Below are 20930 nucleotides of genomic sequence, written 5' to 3'. Positions count from 1 at the left end.
GCCTTACTGACTCTGCAAATCCAGGTCACTCCCCTGCAAGGACAGAATTTAGTTCTGCAAGGGCAGGCAGCGCTTCTCTGACCCCTGCTCCCTGCAAATCAACTGTTCCCCTGTGCAACAAGTTTAATGACTATCACAACAAATTTTGAAGTTAAATGCTGGCTCCTATTTCTGATGCACCAGCAGTTATTCCCCACTGATCAACCCAGGGTAGAACTGATTAGTCTGTTAGCTAGGGTGGCTCTGTCTTTTTTTGGCTTCTGGCTTTTTCTCACCTCCCTGGACACTGCAGTCCTTAATATATACGTTTGTTCCTTAAACCTGGGCCAATCTCCTGTGTAGGAGTCTTTTCTTCTAGTGTCTTGGTTGCTTGCAGCATAGGTGGGGGCAGAAGAAGGGACCAGTATGTGTCCACTCTGTCTTTTTTAGACTTTCAGTCCACGTGCTTGGGGAGCACAAATCCAGGCATGTCTGGAGGGCATTGCTGAGTCTCTCCAAGCAAGGTTGAGCTATTTTCCTACTGTGGCCTCACACAGTTGAGTCATTGCATTGTAGCTCCCTTGCTGGGCAATGGCTGTTGATGGATTGTTCAACACCCGTCCGGGCGTTAGTTACTTTCCTTGTTCTTGCCCCTGGGGAGCCAATATCTGACTGATTCCCGAACTCACAGCATGCTTTAGTGACCACCATACAACACAATTCTCATAACTTCATATGCATTAATGATACACACATATATGGATAGAGCAGGGGTGGGCAAACTTTTTGGCCTGAGGGCCACCTCGGGGTGCAAAACTTTGGAGAAAGGGAAAGGAAAAGCTGTGCCCCCTAAACAGCCTGGCCCCTTCCCCCATTCGCCCCCTCCCACTTCCCAACCCTTTCAGAAACCCACCCCCATCCAATCCCCCCTACTCCCTATCCCCTGACGGCCCTGACCTAGCCACACCCCCGCCCCCGACAGGCCCCCCGGGACTCCCACACCCTATCCAACCCCCTTTGCTCCCCATCTCCTGACCGCCCCAGAACCTCCGCCCCATCCAATCGCCCTCTGCTCCATCTCCTGATTTCCCCCTGGAATCCCCCACCCCAACCGCCCCCTGTCCCCCTAACTGCCCCCCCAAACTCCCTACCCAACCCCCCCAATGCCACACATGCGCCGCCACTGCCACCCCCTTACCATGCCGCTCAGAGCGGCAGGAGCTCGCAGCCCCGCTGCCCGTGCAGCGGCATAGTTGTGGTGGAGGGGGAACAACGGGTGAGGGGCCAGGGGCGAGCCTCCCAGGCCAGGAGCTTAGGGGCCAGGCAGGACAGTCCCAAAGGCTGCATGTGGCCCGCAGGCCATAGTTTGCCCGCCTCTGGGATAGAGAAATTACTTGCAGCAGATCATAACCTTTTTCTCTTGATACCTTACAAGGCATGCTTATGTGTGAGATCACAATTATATGAAAAATGAGGAATATGGGGATTACAGCATTCTTCCCAAAAGGTATAGAATGTCACACTTGCCCCTTGAGGAACACTTCAGCCACCTCAAGGTCTGAAGCCTAACTCCAAGGAGTTTCTGGTGGCTGAATTTGCACACCTCAATGAAGAACTATACAAGATCCTGAGACCTTTGTGCACAGAGCAAATGCCAATGCTCAGAACCACTCGGCCTTCTCCATACCCATTCCATCTCAGTATGGGCTTCCATATCCATCGACTTAATTGTGGAGCTGCCGTGTTCCCAGTGGCATACAACAATCCTAATCATGGTCAAGCTCGTAACCAAGACGACACTTCCATCCCCTGCCACATCATCCCTACCGCCTTCTCTTCATGGAGAAGATCTTTCATCTTCTCCACAGATTACCAACAGGCATCATGTCAGACCACAGTTCTCAGTTTGTTTCCTGGTTCTGGTGGGAATTTCTAAGGCTTCTGAGGATTGAGTTCCTCCTCTCATCTGCCTTCCAGCCACATGCCAATGAATAGATTCCCGAACTCTATTCGTATCAACCAGATTATCAAGCAATGCCTTCACTAATTCCTGAGTTATCAGTATAATTGGTTGTCTCTGGTTCCGTATGCCAGCCACAACATCCCCAGCACCACGTCACAGATCTAGCTACCCATCTCCGCAAAGTACACCAGGAACTCAAAAAGCAATTACAAATCACTAAGGAGGCATATAAGCATCATGCTGACCAGGACAACCAGGCTGCGCCCAACCTTGCTGTAGGAGACAAGGTATGGCTACAATCTTAAAATCAACTCACCTCTCAGCCAAACTGGACTACCAGTATCTAGGCTCTTTCAAGACTGAGGCTCAGATCAACCCGATAACATTAAAATTGTAATTACCCAAATCCCTGAGATTCATCCCATGTTTTATGTCTCCATCTGGAAATCATATATCAAGAACCCCTTCCCATACCATTCCAGTCTCCACCCCCACCTGTAGGTCCAAGGGCAAGACATGTACATAGTATGACAAATCCTTGACCTCCAACTTGTTAAGGGACTACTCCAATATCTGAACGAATGGTTCTGGGAACCAGCAGATCACATCTACACCCCAGATCTGCTGGAGCTTTCCAGTGCCTTCTCTGAGAAGCTTGGCCCAGGGGCAACTAGGAGGCACTTGAAGTGGATGTGGGGGAGGGAGGGTACTGTCAAAAACAAGGGCTGGCAGCTGTGCCTCCTCAGTTTCCTGACATCTCAATGAGCACAGCTGGGCTGCATCAGCTAAACCACCTGACAGACTGCTCCACCTGACTGAGTGAGGAAGCTAGCAGGCTTGCTCTTAAGCCAAGCAGCAGTAGTTCACTGGCTACTCAAAGCATTCACCCATGGCTGCAGCAGTTCCTGTGTCTGCCTGTTCCCAGTCTTGCCTCATTCCAGGTAATCCAGTTCTGACCCTTGGCTCCAATTCCTGCCTCCTGATTTCAGCTCTGGCCTTTGACTCCAGTTCTGACCCTGGACTCACACTTCTGGCTGCAGCTCTGACCCTTGGCTTTGGCCTCTGATTCTAACCCTACACTCCAATTCCCAGCTACCAACTCCTGCTCCAACCATGAGATATGATTGCCCATGTCCCAGTCGCTGACAGTCCCATCAATAATAGTACCTACAGGAAACATGGGCCCTCTGACTCCAGTTCTACAGATCATGATACATGGACCTGGCATGACTTTGCTGGGGGCAGCAATGGGTGGTGAAGCCAATGAATCTGCAACCATGCTGATCTTCTTTGCCTAAGCCATTCTTCCCATCATAAGGGAGTGCACCAGCTGTAAGAGCATTGCGGCCCTGTGATTGCACTAACAGTGGCTCCATTGCCACTCTGATCTGTGAAGGAAGATTCTCTTTCCTCTTCTCCCTAAGGCCATCTCATTTGAGCAGTGTGTATGTTCTGGATTTGACACGTTGAATTAAACTTCCTGGAAACAGATTCTTAAACTAGCAGAAGCCTTTTAAACATGTTCAAATTCACAACAGTCAAATGAAATCACAGATAAATGATAAAGCAGGGTTCTCTCTTTTCAGAGCATTTATACTTTAGTCTATTTAAAAAGAAGACTCAAAGAAATGCTAGGCTATTGTTATCTTGGATATAGCATCACCATTCTTAGCATTTGTATTTGAATGTGTTTGGGTAACTCTTTACCAGACGATGCTGCAGCTGTTACACTCCAAAAAGCACATGCCATGGTATTTATGCAAACTCAGGAAAATCTATTTCAAGGAGTTTAGTCCTTTCACTAAGTCTTTGAATTTCTGAAGCTTTACACCAAATCCTCCCTTGGCTTTAAAGCTGACAGACAAATTGCAGATTCACTTTTCCCAAATCATTTGTCTTTGTATGCTCCCAGCCTAACTGCGTGAAGGGTAAAAGCCCACTATTTTTATCCCTGAATGCACTTCTTGCTTCAACAAGCTCCTTCTCCAAGGTCAGAGTAAGTGGTCTTAAATGAAAGAACATTAACTCTTTAGTGCCTTAAAGTAAATTTGTTTGCTCTCTGGCCTGTTTTAGCATCTGTCCCTTTCTCCAATATCAGATTTTTATTATTTTATTGTTTATTGATAAGGATACGATTGTTACAGACCTCTGCAACTTCTTCAGCTTCAGCCCCGCTCGGGCTCCCGCTGTCAGACCCAGGTGGCAGGGCTGTGACTACAGCCCTGCAGTGACCAGACCCTAATTTTATCCTCCCCCGCCCCCCATGACTGTTGAGTGAATTTTGCTTAATTTTACCATGACGTCATCATATCCATATTTATTAGTAAATTGGGTTTTCTCCAATATGAATACACAGAAAAGTTATAGGTTGTAAATGTAAAAGAAAGTCAGGGATCTTTATACCTTAATCTTCAGTCACAAAGTCAGAAATCTGATTGTGAATGACCCTTACATAGGCGAGCAAGCAAAAGGAGGATCATGCAAGGAGAATCCAAACCCTTTGCATGCCATGCATAAAGGCCACCTATGATAGCCATCCCTCTGCATATTGTCCCAAAGGTGGTACCCGCTCCCTTCAAATGGACCGCTCAACACATTTTCTTTTTTCCCATCCCCTAGGTACTCAACTACTCAGGGGGATCCCTTTAGGCACAGTCCTTCCCTGAACTCTTCCCAGTATACTGTGGCCCCAATCTGAGGACACAATTTGGCCCTGTATTTTTCTGGCTCTCAGTTTAGTTATCTGTCTCCAGCAGAGCTGGCAGAAAATTTTTCAACAAAACAATTCCTATCAGAAAATGCAGTTTTGTCAATATCTAAGTATTTTGTGGAAACGTGTTGATTTTAATGAAATTTTTGATGGGAAATGTTGACGGGAAGAATTCTGAACAAATCACTCATTTTCTTATTCTGATGATATGAAAACATTTCATTTCAATAAGATAGATAAAAACAATTAGTTGACATTTGACTGTCAATTCAATTCACAACTTTTATTTATAGTAAAATTAAATACATTTACATGCATTATATTTAATAGAATATTTTGTACAATATAGTTAGTATTTTAATATCATAAAAGTCCAAGCTAAATTATTCAGTGGTTCCAAATATAATTTTTTTAATTTTATTTCTATGGGAAATTTCAGAATTGCAGCAGTTTGTTCCGATTCTGAATGGAAGGAAAAAAAAAAAAAAAACACTTTGAAATTTCAGAATTTCCTGCAGAAGAGAAATTCTAGTTACTGACCATCTCTAGTCACTAAGCTCCTCTCTATACTGCAGTTGGAAGGTGTGATTGCAGTACACCCACACTTTAATCAAAAGCTAGTTAAAAAAGAAAAATTATTAACTCAAGTAAGGCAGCTCAAGTAACAATAGCAATGAAACTGCAGCAGCATGGGTGGTGGCCCCTCAAGTATGTACCCAGGGTCCCAGGTGTGCAGGACTAGGCCATGCCATGACCTGTACAGCCACAGCCTCACTGTTATTACTACTGAACTAGCTTTGAGCTAGCTCAAATCAAAGTTATCTTGGGCATGTCTACACTTGCTGCAATCCCACATCTTGACTGCCGTGTAGTCATATCCTATGTCACTGATTTATCCAAGTACCTAAGCATGCACTTTAACTTTAAGCACTAGTTCAAATGGGGCTATTTGTAGCTTAAAAGTGGTAGTGCTTAAATATCTTGCTGATTCACGGTCTACATGGCAATTTTTTTTGTAGCTTTAATATTATTGTGAATCACTGAGGGATACTAATACAGATAGCTTTGCTAGTTCTGTTTATCTGGAAGTGTAAGCAGATAGATGTTCAAGAAATGTCATCTCTTGAGGTTTCATGTTTTGGATACTATCTCAGCATATCACCTGAAAAGCCTGTTCTTTCTCTCTGAATTTAAAAAACAAAAACAAAAAAACAAAAACACCCACCTAGCTTCTGGCTACAAGTTATCCCAATGCAAACAAAGAAAAAAAAATTACTTTGTGCCAAACCATTGCAGTAAAACACTTAGTAAAAACCATATCCTCTCAATCTGCTTCTTCAATACTGCAACCTGCTCTCAAGTATCTGTATATTCTCCCACTCGTTTTCCAGGCAATCATATTTGGTAGACTGTGCTTGAAACGACCTCAACAGTGTGACAGTGATCTGGAGTATATCCAGTTTCTCTCTGTATAGAATCTACCAGATATTTAAAAATTGCTTTGTGGTGGTAAGCCACAGAAATTGGGAAGAAAGAGGGGGAAAGAGGAATACATTTTCAAACTCCATTCACTGGACTTCTCACCTCTGCTTTGGCTTTTAATCATGCTCAAAATTTTGTTTATTTCTCATCTTCCCCATCTAAGTGTCCAGTAAATTGCAAAACATTACCTTCTCTTCTTCTTTCCCACAAGGCAGGGGAGGTATGTTCTTCCTTTACAATAATGTTAACATTGTAACTATAAATCAATGAAAGGAAATTTAGTGTTACACCTGCTGCCTCTTTGATTGAGGGTGTACACTTTGAAATGATTGTACCACACTCTGACCTTACTTTGTGTATCTACTGAAAAACAGACAAGTAGACATCCTCAACCTTGAATTTCACTTAACATTTACTGTTACATAGCATTTTGTAGAGCTGATCCAAAAATACCAATTATTTTTCTAAGAAAACTTCAAAAAAAGGTTTAATTTTTCATTTGTTGTAATTTCCCTACTAAAAATTAGATTTTCTATACAGAAGTAAAAATTGGGAGGGCAGGGGAGGAATCACTTTTTAACAAACATTTTTGGCAAAATTTCACCAAAAATGAAATTTTTCCATTAAAAATGTCTGTCTAGACACAGCCATTTTTTGTCAAAGTTGTTCGTTAGCTAAAAAAATTCAGTATGCTGGAATATTCTGCATGTTCATAACCATGTCTGCAACCCCAGGGGCAACTCAGTTGTCCCATCCATGTTCACAACAGCTTGTTTGATATTGTTTGGAGGAGAATTTAGCCTAAACCATCTCTGAGAATCTGTATCCAAGAGAGCTGGCTGAGAAATGGTTTTTTGATCCTGCAGAACGTTTTGATGCAAATGAATTCACCCCCCTCCCATCACCTAATTCATCTAAAATTAAATCAATCAGGGTTTGGGTTTTATTATAAAAACAGCACAAAACGTTTTTGAGGAAAGCAGACTGTAAAAATTTCGGATTCACCAAAAACGTGAGTTTCCATCATAAAAAAGGGTTAGATAGGAAAATTTTGAGAAGCTCTACTACTCATGCAGTTATCTACTTTTTCCTCAGCCATCCTCAAAAGGCCCATGTATTTTATTTCCTCTCTGGTGTCAGGAAAACAGCACAGACAACAAATGCCTCATTCAATAGTTCAGCTACCATCTTCAGCTTAATTCAAAGCAACTCTAATTGACAATCTTATACCTAGAGAGAAAAATCATAACACATAAGAGATATAACCTTGTCTATACAAATTCTACAGAAAGCACCACTTGATTGGTCCTAGACTTAGTTATGGAATATTGAAATACTGACCTGGACCTACAGTATTGTAGAAAACAATTATTGACTATTGCAAAACCATCTGCTCTGCCTCCTGCCAATGAGTCCTGGTCATGTGCCCCAAAGTACAGGAGGGAGGTAAGCTCAGCTTCCCCTTATACAGTAGGATGCCTGCTTTACCAATTAATTGGGGATTGAGGAGTTCAATTTTATGAACTTTTCTATTTTTATGAACACCTTAAAATTACAGTAGGTACAGTGTATACCTTTCAGCACAGGACCCTGTATCACTTTCTTCTTGTCCTGGAAACAATTGCAAAGTAATTCCCAATGTTTTGATGGCATCAGAATGTGAAGGAATGTCAATTTGTCCTTCGGCAATGTCATAGCTCTTATGCAATTTTTTTTTCCAGTCAGGAAAAATGGTTCTTATAAGTCTGGTTAATAAAAATCAAGGTTCTACTATACTCTGGTTTGGCTGTTGGACTTCAAATGTCAGAAATATCTTTTAACATTCTCCCATGAATACACAAATCAATAAAATTTCTCTTTATAAATATATTCCCTTTTCATTTCAAAAACAATTAATTATAATTCTTCCCAGGCCAGACGCGAGTTCTCTTCTTTTCCCCTAATATTAATGTCCATCAGCCTTCTTTTTGTCTCATGAAGTCAAACAGATTTCAATTCAGATCTCAGAGACTTGTTCCAGCATATTTAGTTCACTCAAGTTCAGTCAGGCAACAATAGCACATTATGGAGCAGTACAAAGATTTACTCGGATTGAAGATATCAATTAAACATTATTTAGCAGAGAGATATCAGGAAACATCAAAATGGACAAGCTAGCCTTTCTTATTGCAACACTAATGAATGGTCCATATCTAACAAGTTTCCAAGTCACAAATGAGCAGTGACTGGTTTGCTGGCGTCTTTCAAAGGGGTGGAGTGGGCAAGGGCTGTAAATCTTGTATTTGGAAGTAAATCTTTACTTCGCAAATTTCTTTTTGTCTTTCTTAACTCACTTGGTTAGAAGAAAGAGACGTGACTGGGGTGACGTAAATTTGCAGATGTATTGCTACCATCTAAATATTTTTACTGCTCTTAGAGACCCTGAATGTACTGTTAAATTAATCAATCCATCCTTACTTTAAACTGATTTATTTTTCCTGTTATTTATTGAGAGTAATGTGATCTTTTGAGTTTTTCTATTCTAAATGGGATTCAGACATCAAGGGGCAAACAGCTTCCGAAACAAAGGACTATTCGGAACTACAATTCATATTCTGTTCTCGTTCTTTTCCAATCTTGGCTTAATTTTTTACCATCATTTCTAACTGTCTGCTGAAAACAGACACCTCTTACAAACAATGCAGCATAGCCAAAGACCAACTCCCTTTATGATTGCAGTTTAATTTAGGCAATGATCTTATTAAAACTCCCAAAGCAAGCATGGTAATGCTGACGTATTCTGTTTTAACATGAAATATAGGCCCACTTATCTCACAGCCCCTAACCTTGATAAACCAAATCACAAGACACACATCAATTGATTTTCTTACCAATATTATGAAAATTCCAGTTTAACTGCATAGTTTCAGTATCATTCACAACACAAGTTTAATAAAAATATTTGATGCTGCCAGAAATATATTATTCAACTGGAACTGAACAAGGTAAATGAATAATGAGTATGTGTATATACATGCATTATATATTTTATACACACACACACCCACACCCACACCCACACCCACACACACACCCTTTAATCTCACAGTGCATATTGTAAACAGTATGCAATTCACTTCATCTGGCAATGACATACAGCCATCTCTGGAGCAAAGTGTGGCAGCTGCTTAAAAACTCACTACAATAGCACAGAACAGTTGAAGTAAGGAAATGCAGAAGAAGAATACATTCAACTGGAGAGTTTTTACACTAAACATGAAATTTCAATGCAGTTTTAAACAGATATTTAAGGAACAAAAGATGTGCACTATATAGGCATGGTTCTGGAGTTTTAATACAAGAGGAGAAATTTTTTAGAGCCATCTGACAAAGCTAATTGCTACTAAGCAGCCTATCTTGCTGCTCTGAAGCTACACTATTTGGTTAGGATGATTTATTTTTAGGACAACTCTGATTAGCGCAAAGTATTGAGGGCTTGATCCAAAGACTCCCATTGACTTCAATATGTTCTGAATCTGGCACTGATGAGGGATGCTACCTTGCCCCAGGAATAAGAGGTAGCAACCAAATGAAAGGTGGGGAAAGAAGCACCAAAAAAAGTCTGTTAAAAACAAATAGATGATTTCTCTCCTTTAGGCAGGCAACAATTTTTCTGGTACCCATTCCTGCTGAGGAAGCAGACAGGCCAGTTTCCTTCTCAACAGGGTCCCAATAAGTATCTCTAATTCCTCCCAGAGAGAAGGGCAAGTAGCAGAGGGGATCCCTGTTTACAGGTAGGAAGAAAAAACAACCTTTGTGACAGGGTAGTAGGAGAAGTATACCCTTTTCAACATAGTACCATAAACAAGTACAAAATAGATGGCATCAGAGCAACCAGACTCAAGTCCTTGCTGGTCAGTGTGAAGAAAGCACGGCTACAGGAGAAATGCAGTGCGCAGAAATCATCAGTCCATCCGTTTCTATGGCTGCAAGCCTTTTCTTCCAAGCCTGGCAACTACTGCAGTGTCTGCATTCCTCAACATGTCCCTTCACTGTCCAGATGGGTGTGGAGCACATACTTGGCTACAGTAATTAATAAGAAACATACTAGTGCATTGTACATGGTCTTCGTTTACCCTTAATGCTTAATCTTTAAAGTCTCATCTCTGCTGGTGGGAAGGCCACCAGTATTTTTAAATTATTATTGTCTCAAAAGAGTCAACAAATATTAAAAGTAATGTTCCACCTCTCGTATATGCATGCATGAGCACACATATATGAAAGCAGTGAACATGGGCTGGCAGTAGCTGAGCTTTCTAGGTGCCAGGTATTTTTGGTTTTGCCTTTTTTTTTTTTTTTTAATTTTTTTCAATCTCTTCCTGCTAATACATATGCCCACTGAAAACAAACAAAAACAAATACTGGGGAATTCCTGATGTTTGTGCCTGAAAGGAGAATCACTTTTAAAAAAGTCAAGTCACTTGGGAAGAGTAAGGGAGCATAACAACCATCTTTTAAAATTTTCTGCAGTGCCTCCATTTGCTCTGTGGGAGTTAACTGGTGTAAACTTGTCACCATGAAATTAAATTGTTGCATGAATGGAATGTCAGTATTCCACACACACACGAAATTCAGCAGCATGTGTTTGCTACAGTTAGTTATGTTGCATGAGCACAATAAAGGGAGGAGAAGATGAAGGAAACACATGCACCACTTTCCCAGATAGTGTTCCTCCTGTAGACCTCAGCTGCCTCTTAAACATGCCTATAATATGCCTGAGTTGGGACAGAGTTACTGCCCACTCTGCGTAAGGACTTCTCCACACGTTATGTTAATCCACACCAGAAGTGTGTAAATTCTAATGTGCACTAGTGTATTGCGCACTAACCGGCCTGGATGAACCCTGCTAGCGTGCACTAAAAGTTCCCCAAGTGGTGTTAATGTAATCTTGTTTCAAACAGTACACATTAATATGCACACCAGCAGGATCCACACAAGCCAGTTAGTGTGTGACATGCTAATTACACCCTTCTGGTGCAGACTAATGCACCAGATAGAAAAATCCTAAAACAATCATACTTTGCACTGACATGACAACCGTAATTCACCCTCATATCAGCCCCATGAGGAAGATGGGATAATATTGCTAACCTATTTTACACATGGAGATGCTGAGGTAGAGAGACATGGTGAAGTTACTTGTCCAAGGCTACACAGGAAGTCAGGGGCAGAGCCAGGAATAGAATTCAAGACACGGGATGCCCAGCCTTGCACTGCAGATCACGCTGCCTCCCATCAACAGGACAGAATCCAGATAACTTTCAAATCTCAGGCTGCATTTGTGGGGGGTGGAAGACAGAGATGCTGAGTAATATCTATTGACTTGCTTAGATTTTTTTCCCCTCCTCTAACAATTTGGCCCTTAGACTATAGTTCAGGACTTTAAGATGGCTGGATCCTCTGAGAAAGAATACCAGAGGCCACTGGAGTCAGTGCATAACATGGATCTCAGTGCCACCCCTGCTCAGCATCCTAGCAATGTGCTCATCTCTTGAATGTTCCTAGCTCCCTCTGTGCTGCTGTTGTGTGTCTATGTCCATCCAGAGCCAGAGAGAGGGGTTTACATATTGACCACAGGCCTTACCGTCACCTCTCAGCCACATGAGTTTGGGCAGGGGGACTTAGCCACCTCTCCAACTAATCAGCAGAGGGAAGGGGAGAGAGACGTCCAGTTTGCTAAGCATGGACTTCAGTTCCTCTCCATATATCTCCTTAGCAAGAGGCAGGGAACATCTTGAGATCCCACCTCCTTGCCCTGCACCCCATGATATTAGAGTCATGCCATTCTAGGAGCCATTCTAGTAGCTACAATGTGAACAGGAGAGCGAACATGTGGGTTTTGATGGAACAGAGCAAAAACATAGCAAGGTTAGTATGGAACAAGAGGGTAGGAGGAGCAAAAATGCCACCCTAGAGATCCCAGTATAGAAAAGGGGAAGAAAGGGAGTTGGAGAAATAAGGCCAATATTTTACAAAGGTCATTAGCGTTAAAAAAAAAAAAAGTCACAAGGTTTGCAATGCTGCATCAGATCCATGGTCCACCTAGCCCTGTATCCTGGCTGCCTACGATAGGCAGAGGGTGCTTCAGTTAGGCACCTGCATCTTCATTTAGTGATCTTAAAGAAGGGGCCTGAGCTCTCACAAATACATTCTACAGAGACAGTCTTTCTGAAAGTCAGGTCAATTTCATTCAGGCGCCTAAATATGGATTTGGTTCCTAAAGTTCAGCTCCCAAGTTTGAAAATTTTGACCCAATTGCTTAAAGTGGACTTTTTATTTGAGTTTCTTTTCCCCAATTAACCATCAATATTTAGATCAGTATCCAAAAGAAACTCAGATATAACCTTCCCAGCACCCAAATTCATGACTTTCTCCTGCTATGAACACTTTGTGGGGAAAGATCCCATGAGCCCAGTCATAAGTGAAACGGTCATCCTATAACACATGTATTCTCTCCCCTGAGGCACAGGTCACTATATCTCCTTAAAAAGAAAAGGAGTACTTGTGGCACCTTAGAGACTAACAAATTTATTAGAGCATAAGCTTTCGTGAGCTACAGCTCGGATGAAGTGAGCTGTAGCTCACGAAAGCTTATGCTCTAATAAATTTGTTAGTCTCTAAGGTGCCACAAGGACTCCTTTTCTTTTTGCGAATACAGACTAACACGGCTGCTACTCTGAAACCTGTCATTATATCTCCTTAGCAACACCGGTGTCTAAGCTGGAAAACAAGGGCATTTTAGGGCCATTACTGAGATTTCCTATTGTATTCGGCATCATCAATGGCATCACCACATTAATTAAAAAGTACTCTAGCTTCAGGAATCTTTAGACTGTAAGCTCTTCGGAACAAGGGTTTTGTGTTCATTGGCAACAGAGTCAGTAAAAGTAGGGTCTAGAGCAACATCTTGGCACATTTTAAATAAGTCAGATCTCAGTAAATAAAGGAACTAAAATTTGCTGTTACCTATCTAAAATGTGAGTCAGAAGTTAGGTCCTGACTCAACAAAGCACTCCAGCATGTGCTTAACTTTAAAGTACATAAGTAGACCCATTGGGGCACATGCTTAAAGTAACACATGGTCTAAAATGCTTCGCTAATCGGAGCCTTAGATGCCACAACTACAATTATTTTGCTAGATCTCTCTGTTCAATAATAAGCACAGCTCATGTGCAGAATGGGCCTTTCCCTGGCTAATGTACATTTGTTAGATATGGGCAGTCTGATAAAGGGATTTTTTTTCATCTTTCTATAGTAACTGCATATCCTGCCAAAGCTCATAATTCATCACTAAACAAAACCAAGAGTCACATCCAGAACAATAATAGCAAGGATTTAAGAGAGAGGGTGCGCATTTTGGAAGGATCTAAACCCTCATGCTTCAAGGCAAAAGTCAACCTCAAAATAGTGGGACCAGATGAAATCTTTCCTTATGGGCATGTTATTCCATAACTGCAGAGTTTTTTCACCTCTCTCTAAAGCACCTGGTATGCAACACTGTCATAGATAGGATACTAGACTAGATGGAGCACTGCTCTGATTCAGAATGGGAATTTCTATGTTCCTACCTAGTCATCACTCAACAAAACAAAGACAAGTGATTTTTAATGTTTATGGCAACTGGAAAATGTTTATAGATTCACAGATTCGAAGGCCAGAAGGGACCATTGTGATCATCCAGTCTGACCTCCTGTGTAACACAGGCAATCAAACTTTCCCAAAATAATTTCTAGAGCACAGTTTTTAGAAAAACATCCAATTTTGGTTTTAAAATTGGCAGTGATAGAAAATCTACACTGCTAGAGAATCTTCTCAGCTGGTATGAAGTAAAATGAAGTTTTATGTAATATATATGAGAGAGAAAGATTCAGACAGACAATCTGAAATAGTTACATATACAAATAGTTATGTAACTCAGGGAAGAAACAAGATGGTGATGCTAAACTAGGGAAAAAATGTAGAAAAAACTCCCCTGGCTGTCCTGTCAAGATGCAAATGGTGCATAATGGACACAAGTGCCTACATACCTTACTGTGCTCACCATAAATCCACAAATGAAACAGAAAAAGCCTAAAGGTGAATTCTCTCTCCAGCACAGTATACACAGACCAATGGGAGAGGGAGGGGCAAAGGTAGCTTTGTATGTAATGCCATCTTTGAGCTCTCAGTATTCTGGGCTACTCTACCCCTCAGAATAAATCAAAGCAGCTAGAGGCCTGCAAGAGCTTTCTATAGACTGCTCCACAATCTGGAGCACCCAGACTCTTCCATAGCGGTCCATGCTATAGTGGACAGCCCCATCCTCTCCCATTCCTTGCTCCACCTTTGCATGCCCTGTGCCAGGTCTTGTCGGGAGGGCAAACATAGACCCTGCACCTAGAGAAGTCTCCCTCAGCTTCCATTAGGCTACATTACAGCAGCCCCCCGTTAGACCACAAAAATCAGAGCAGACAGGCTGAAGGACAGAATCTGTCCCCAAGATCTTTGAGGTAGGAAACTTGTCCTATTGCATGTTCTAAAGAGCTATGTAAGTTGAAGGAGTTATGTAAATTATTTCCATTTTTACTTTTAATAATACTAACAAAAAGAAAAAAGTTTATATGCAAATCAAACCAGCACTGACATTTCTGAGTGATTGATTGATTGGCAATCCCTCAATTTGAGATGATCTCTACCACAGATGTACATATGGGTCCTGAGATGACTCAGGGTCTGATCCTGGAACCACAAATCCGCCCACAGTAGGTACAGACATTTTTTGACAGGCCAGCGGCCTATTGGAAAAAGTTATTTCTTTTTCCTTCCTCCTCTCTCCCCCTTTTCAGCTTCGAGGGCGAACATTCCATGTAGCAAAAGTCACTGTCTTTATAGCTTTGACCGCAGGCAGAATGATCCCACTGGACGTGGTAATCCAGCTAGGAGTGTACGAGACAGCCTAGGTTTACAGCACCTTTTCTAGCCTTCTCCCCATGCAGGGTGAGCAGAAGGGATCCTAAAGAGGATTGCTCAGTCACGATAGTAGCTGCCGAACTGCACCCGTCTCAGTCCAGGTGCCAGACGACCCTCTAACCACCACCGCCTGTGTGCAGATTCATGGCTATGGACTACCAAATTCACTAATCCTGTCCCTATCATCACTAGTCTGTCACCAAAGGGCTTGGAAGATTGGAAAGATGTTATTTCCCATGGTAGAAGCTTGTGCATGATTTTGTTTAACATGGGGAAGCTGGTGCACCTATAGCGACCACACAGTGATGACAAGTTGGAGGTCTGGGGCCCAGAGGCAGAGAAAGTCCAAGATGACTGTGGATCTCCACTTCCTGCAGCCTTCATCCATTTTCACAGCTGTGGAGATCCCCCTTCCGCTTGATCCATCATTGAGGACTTGGGGGATTGGACTGTGCTTTTTCTGGGACCTCCCCTCAGACCTGTTCGCCTTGGGAGATCCTCCCATGAACATGAAGCTCCTGACAACTTAGTTCTGAGGAACACCGGAACACACAAGCCCCTTCACCACAACAAAGCGAGAGTCCTCAAAAGAGGACATTTTTGAGTCTATAATAATTGTGTATCAGTCTAATCAACTTTTAACACTTCATATTGGAGACAGTAACTGGCAGAGCTCAGAAATCAGATCAACAGATGAGGAAATTCATAGCAATGGAGAGACTTAAAAATGAAACTTCATGCTTGATCCGGGTGCTCACAGAAATCATTGGAAAGAATTTGACATAATGCGCCAACAATTAGGCCTTAAATATATATAACCCCTGAAGAATGGCTGAGGAATAATGGTTAAAGAACAAACACAAAATGTGTTCATGAAGATAATGCCAAACGTGTACAACAAACACACCCGGGGGGGAGGGGGGGGGAAGAGATCAAATTGACTAAAGATTTTGGGAGTGATTAGTGGGGAGGGGATGTATTGTCACACTGTGAGTAACTAAAAAGCTGGAATATTCCAGTTACCTTCAGGTGGTGGGGGAGGGAAATCCTCTGCCTCCATACTGCTGTGTCCACTAATTTTCTGTTCCTTTAACAGAACGAATACCTCTGCAAGAAAGCACATTTTTTGAAGGTAAGCATTGTTTCCAGATTTAGCGAGTCTGCTTTTTTATTTAGCACAGTCTCATACTTTAGCCATCTAATACCATCGTTAATGTCTTGGGACAAGAGAGGGAGCAGGGGCCCCATTTCCAAAAGACCCTGGAGCCTGATTTTCTTGTGCTCAGCATTCACAACTGTGGTCAGATTTTCTGAAGAGCTCAACTCTCATTTGGGCACCTAAATGAGAGCCAGATTTTTAAAAGTGCCTAGTACCTCTAGCTCCCACTGTAACACTGAAGTTCATTTGATAAACTGAGCGTGTTTCAGTGCCTACATGCTTTGAAAATCTGCCCCCAAACTATGGATGCTGAGCCCTTTTGTAAAATCCTTTCTCCCATCACACATAGGGTCAGGAATTCTAAAATACTCAAAGGCATGACAATTCATTTTCCATTTGGCAGTTAACATCCAAAAATCACCAGTCCTGACACCATGGAGTTAACTTGCTTGTTAGCAACCACCACATTGATGTATCTTTTTTCTTGCAACAAAATAACTTATGTTGATCTTGCAGTAATAATTTGCAATGCCAGATAAGGCTGCCTTTGTTTACCTTGAGAAGTAACAACCATTGCATTTTACCACTTTGACTGTCTTTCCCTAGTTTTTGTTCAAGTTGTTGTTGACTTTTAAAGAAGTCCAGAAAAAAAATGGTTCTGTTTAAAAAGTTCTAACAAAAAACCCCTTTTAAACTCAACTTTTCTGGAAAGTGTGAAAAAAAATTGATTAAGCCCCACCTCTACCTCTATTTACCTTTAGGAAAGGAGTGGAACAAGAAGGGTGTTGGGTATCTCACTTCTAAAGGCAACCTAATCTCCCTCCTCTCTTGTGCAATACAACTATTAAGCACTCCAGTGGGCCTAAATGTTCTCAATGACTTAAGTGTAACAAGATTCTCTGGATCATCCCCACATTTTGACCCAGAGTGCACCACAGAAGAGAAAAATTCCAGAATATATGAGAGACTTTTCTCTCTTCCCAAAACATTATCAATTATTGTTTGTATTATAGCAACGCTTAGATGGCTCAATTGGGCTTCATTGTCCTAGATGCTATGGTAAGAGATAGATCTGCCCTAGAGAGCTTCCAGTCTAAACAGACAAGACAGTCATAGGGGAAGAGGGTAAACAGAGGCAGGAGGAGGTGAAGTGACTTTCCCAAGATTACACAGCAAGTCAGTAGCAGAGTCAGGATGGGAACCCAGGTTTCCTGAGTCCCAGTCCCAAGAGGCCCATTTCTGGTTCATTCGAGAAAGCAGTGAGTGGAAAGGATTTCACAGGGGTTTGGGCCTAGATCATCCCACAATGCAAGGGGTTGGAAAGTCTTCAAAGTATGGAAAGTCAATGGGCTTGTCTACATGATGAGGTAGCGCACTGTACAGGGCTGTGATTTATACGTGCACTAACATGTTGTGCATTACTTGGTGTGTGTAGACCTAGCTGGTGCATAAAAAATGTTCCTGAGTGTACTTGCCATACTGTTATAGATTTAGGAGGGAGGCTGCTGACAGTCCCAAAGTATTTAGATAAGCATTCACCTTTCTACATGAAAGGAACACTCTTCCCAGTTGCTTTGTGTTTTACCCATCATTACTAATTCTCAGTCAAGTCATAGATATTTATGAAGTCATTTGGTGCTTATGGCTGAAGAGGTTTGACATCCATACACAACATCTATCCATTAAAGGAGGAAGTGCGTTTTCCCTTAAAATATAAAGGAAACATTTCCCCACCCTGTCTCTCCTCAAACCTCTCTCACGCCCATATATTTCTGTGGAAAAGAAAGGCATGCTTATTAAACTTTCAAATGGTGTCATCAGGAGTGCATTTTTTCCCCACCAAAATTACCATGTGAAATAAACGAAGAGTTATGGTTACTTGATAGGGTTATTTTTCCATTTCTTTTTAGTTTGAGTAGTAATTGGAACTTGCATTTCCAAAGATGAAACACATAATAACTAGTTACATGCTGAAGGTAAAACCTGTATCTCTGGATATTTTTTGTCAAATATGCTAAAAATGCTAACTAGAAGGCCTCCAACAGATTACTGTATGTTCTTTTCCATATATAGTATACATACAGCTTAATTCCAGTGGCTACAATAGTTTTTTAAATGATTTGTGTCCTCACAGCCAAATATTAATAAAAATGTAAAGAACTAAGCTGAGGAAGTTTTTAATACCACTGCCATTTTGATATTTCTCATTAGAATTTATAATGGTCTCTATTTATCTAAGAGACAACGTGGGTGAGGTAATATTACCTTACACGCCTTCTCTCTCTCTAATATCCTGGGACCGACACAGCTAAAACACTCTACTTAACTAAGATACTTATATAGTCACTTTTGCTTTAATACCCGAGTACCTTGCAATCTTCAATCCCTCACAATACCTCTGTGAGGTAGGAAGTGCCCCAGTGTACAGAGATGCAGAGAGACTCAGTGACTTGCCCCAAATCACACAGGAAGTCTGTGGCAGAGCAGGGACTTGGATCCACATCTCCCAAATCCTAGGCTAGTACACTACCCACTGGACCCTGCAGTTATCTATAAGATGCAGCTGCTCATGAAAGAATGTCTTATGACCCCGATTGATACATCTTTAAAATAATTTGACTTTCCTTCCACACATCAGAAATTATGTTTTTGTGCAATTTGGATTTTGGATGCAGAGCCTGATGTTCCATCCATAGTCATAAGAGAGATTGTATTTTGGGTTAAAATGACTCCCTCAGCAAAACAAACAAACAATTCCCTCCCACCTATCTAAGGCCAAACCATCTATAGTCATGGAACACCCTTTAAGGACCCACAGGTGGCAAAACCAAAAGCCATACATAAAAAACAAAAACCAACAAAAAAAGGGCTAAGGACAACAAGCTTTTTTTGCTCTGTTGTCTGGACATCTCTCAATGAGCAATTATTGTCCTGGGAGTTCTCTGTCAATGTAAGCAGAACCATCTGACAGGAAAGTGGAGCCAGAAAGCTACCAAGATGGTTTAAAGCAGCAGTTCTCAAACTGTGGGTCAGGACCCTAAAGTGGGTCCCGACCCCATTTTAATGGGGTCACGAGGGCTGGCATTAGACTTGCTCGGGCTCAAGGCCAAAAGAAGCCCAAGCCCCCCCACCCTGGGCAGCAAGGCTCGGACTTCGGCTTCAGCCATGGGGGGTGAAGCCCTTAGGCTTTGGCTCCCCCATACCCCTTGGGCAGCAGAGCTCAGGCTCAACCCTCCAGGGGTTGTGTAGTAATTTTTATGGTCCGAAGTGGGTCATGGTGCAATTAAGTTTGAGAACCGCTGGTTTAAAGCAATAGGATGCTGGGATGATCTCCAAGGATAGCCTCCTATCACAAGACAACAAGATGGGAATTCCAACCTCAATTCAATCTAAAGCACTAAGCTTTGACCATGAAAGACACCTGATGTGGCCTAAATTTCAGAGGTGCTGAGCACTTGCCCTTCATGCCTTATGGTTTTATGAAGGCTAACTGACCTCTTTGTGAAAAGGTTAGATTTCCTGGTATTGACAAGACTAAAACCCGATAGCAGTAAGTGCTACTTGGCAGGGTAACAAAAACCCAACCATTTCAAGTCTTGCCCAAAGGACACTGGAAGAAAGTCACCATTGCTTTCTGTGGACCAATTCTCTTTCGTAACTATGTCAGGATTATCCCTGACAGTCCTCACACTACCCAGTAATACAGCTTAACGAACGTGTTTATCTTACTGCTCGAGAAAGCTCTCAAATTTTGGCATAACCTTGGCAGTGAAAGGTATAAATCGGGGGTGGGCAAACTACAGCCTGTGGGCTGGATTCGGCCCATGAGCCATTTTAAGCTGGTCCTTGAACTCCTACTGGGGAGCGGGATCTGTGGCTTGCCCCGTTCTGGCACTCCGGCACTCCAGCCAGGGAGCGGGGTCGGGGGCCGCACCACTTAGCTCCCAGTAGCAGTGGCATGGCCCCCCTCTGACTTCTATGCACTCCAATGGCCCTGCTCCAATGGGAGCTGCAGGGGCTGTGCCTGCGGATGGGGCAGCGTGCAGAGCCGCCTCACCACGCCTCTGCATAGGAGCTGGAGGAGGGACATGCCGATGCTTCCAGAAGCCGATTTAGGTAAGCACCGCTCAGAGCCTGCACCCCTAAGTCTCCCCACACCACAACCTCCTGCCCCAGCCCTGATCCCTCTCCCGCCCTCTGAACCCCTTGATCCCAGCCCAGAGTACCCTCCTACACCCCAAACTCCTCATCCCCAGCCCCACCCCAGAGCCCACATCCCCCAGCTGGAGCCTTCACCCCCCCCATACCCCAGCCTGGAGCCCCCTCCCGTACCCTGAACTCCTCATATCTGGCCCAACCCCAGAGCCTGCACCCCAAACCCTATTTTTTTGAGCATTCATGGTCCATCATACAATTTCTATTCCCAGATGTGGGCCTCAGCACAAAAAGATTGCCCACCCATGGTTTAAACGTACCATCGTTTTTCAGCTAGGAGTATGCGAACAGTGCCCTGTATGGGTTTCCAGCACAGGAAAATCCCTCCATATTGATTCTAGGCAAATATATCATGTGAGCATTTCATAAAAAAGTCTCATCCAAAAACTTACTTGTACAACAGAAGGAAGGCCAAAGAAATAGGAGCTATACAA

At 42.6% G+C, this 20930-nt stretch overlaps 1 protein-coding gene across 5 annotated transcripts in view; it reads right to left on the bottom strand.

Annotated features, from left to right (window-relative positions):
- Window positions 1-20930, bottom strand: part of ARHGEF10 (Rho guanine nucleotide exchange factor 10) — a 193433-nt gene that overhangs the window by 149519 nt on the left and 22984 nt on the right. For all 5 annotated transcript variants that reach the window (XM_038397350.2, XM_038397348.2, XM_038397349.2 and 2 more), the window contains exon 2: window positions 16146-16229. In XM_038397350.2, the coding sequence (XP_038253278.1) occupies window positions 16146-16182 (37 nt within the window). In that variant the 5' untranslated portion in view covers window positions 16183-16229. The remainder of the gene's footprint in view (window positions 1-16145; window positions 16230-20930) is intronic.

The sequence above is a fragment of the Dermochelys coriacea genome, chromosome 3 (assembly GCF_009764565.3).
Source record: "Dermochelys coriacea isolate rDerCor1 chromosome 3, rDerCor1.pri.v4, whole genome shotgun sequence".
Taxonomy (NCBI): Eukaryota; Metazoa; Chordata; order Testudines; family Dermochelyidae; genus Dermochelys; species Dermochelys coriacea.
Note: the sequence above shows the minus strand (reverse complement) of the source record. Positions and strands in the feature narration are given on the sequence as shown.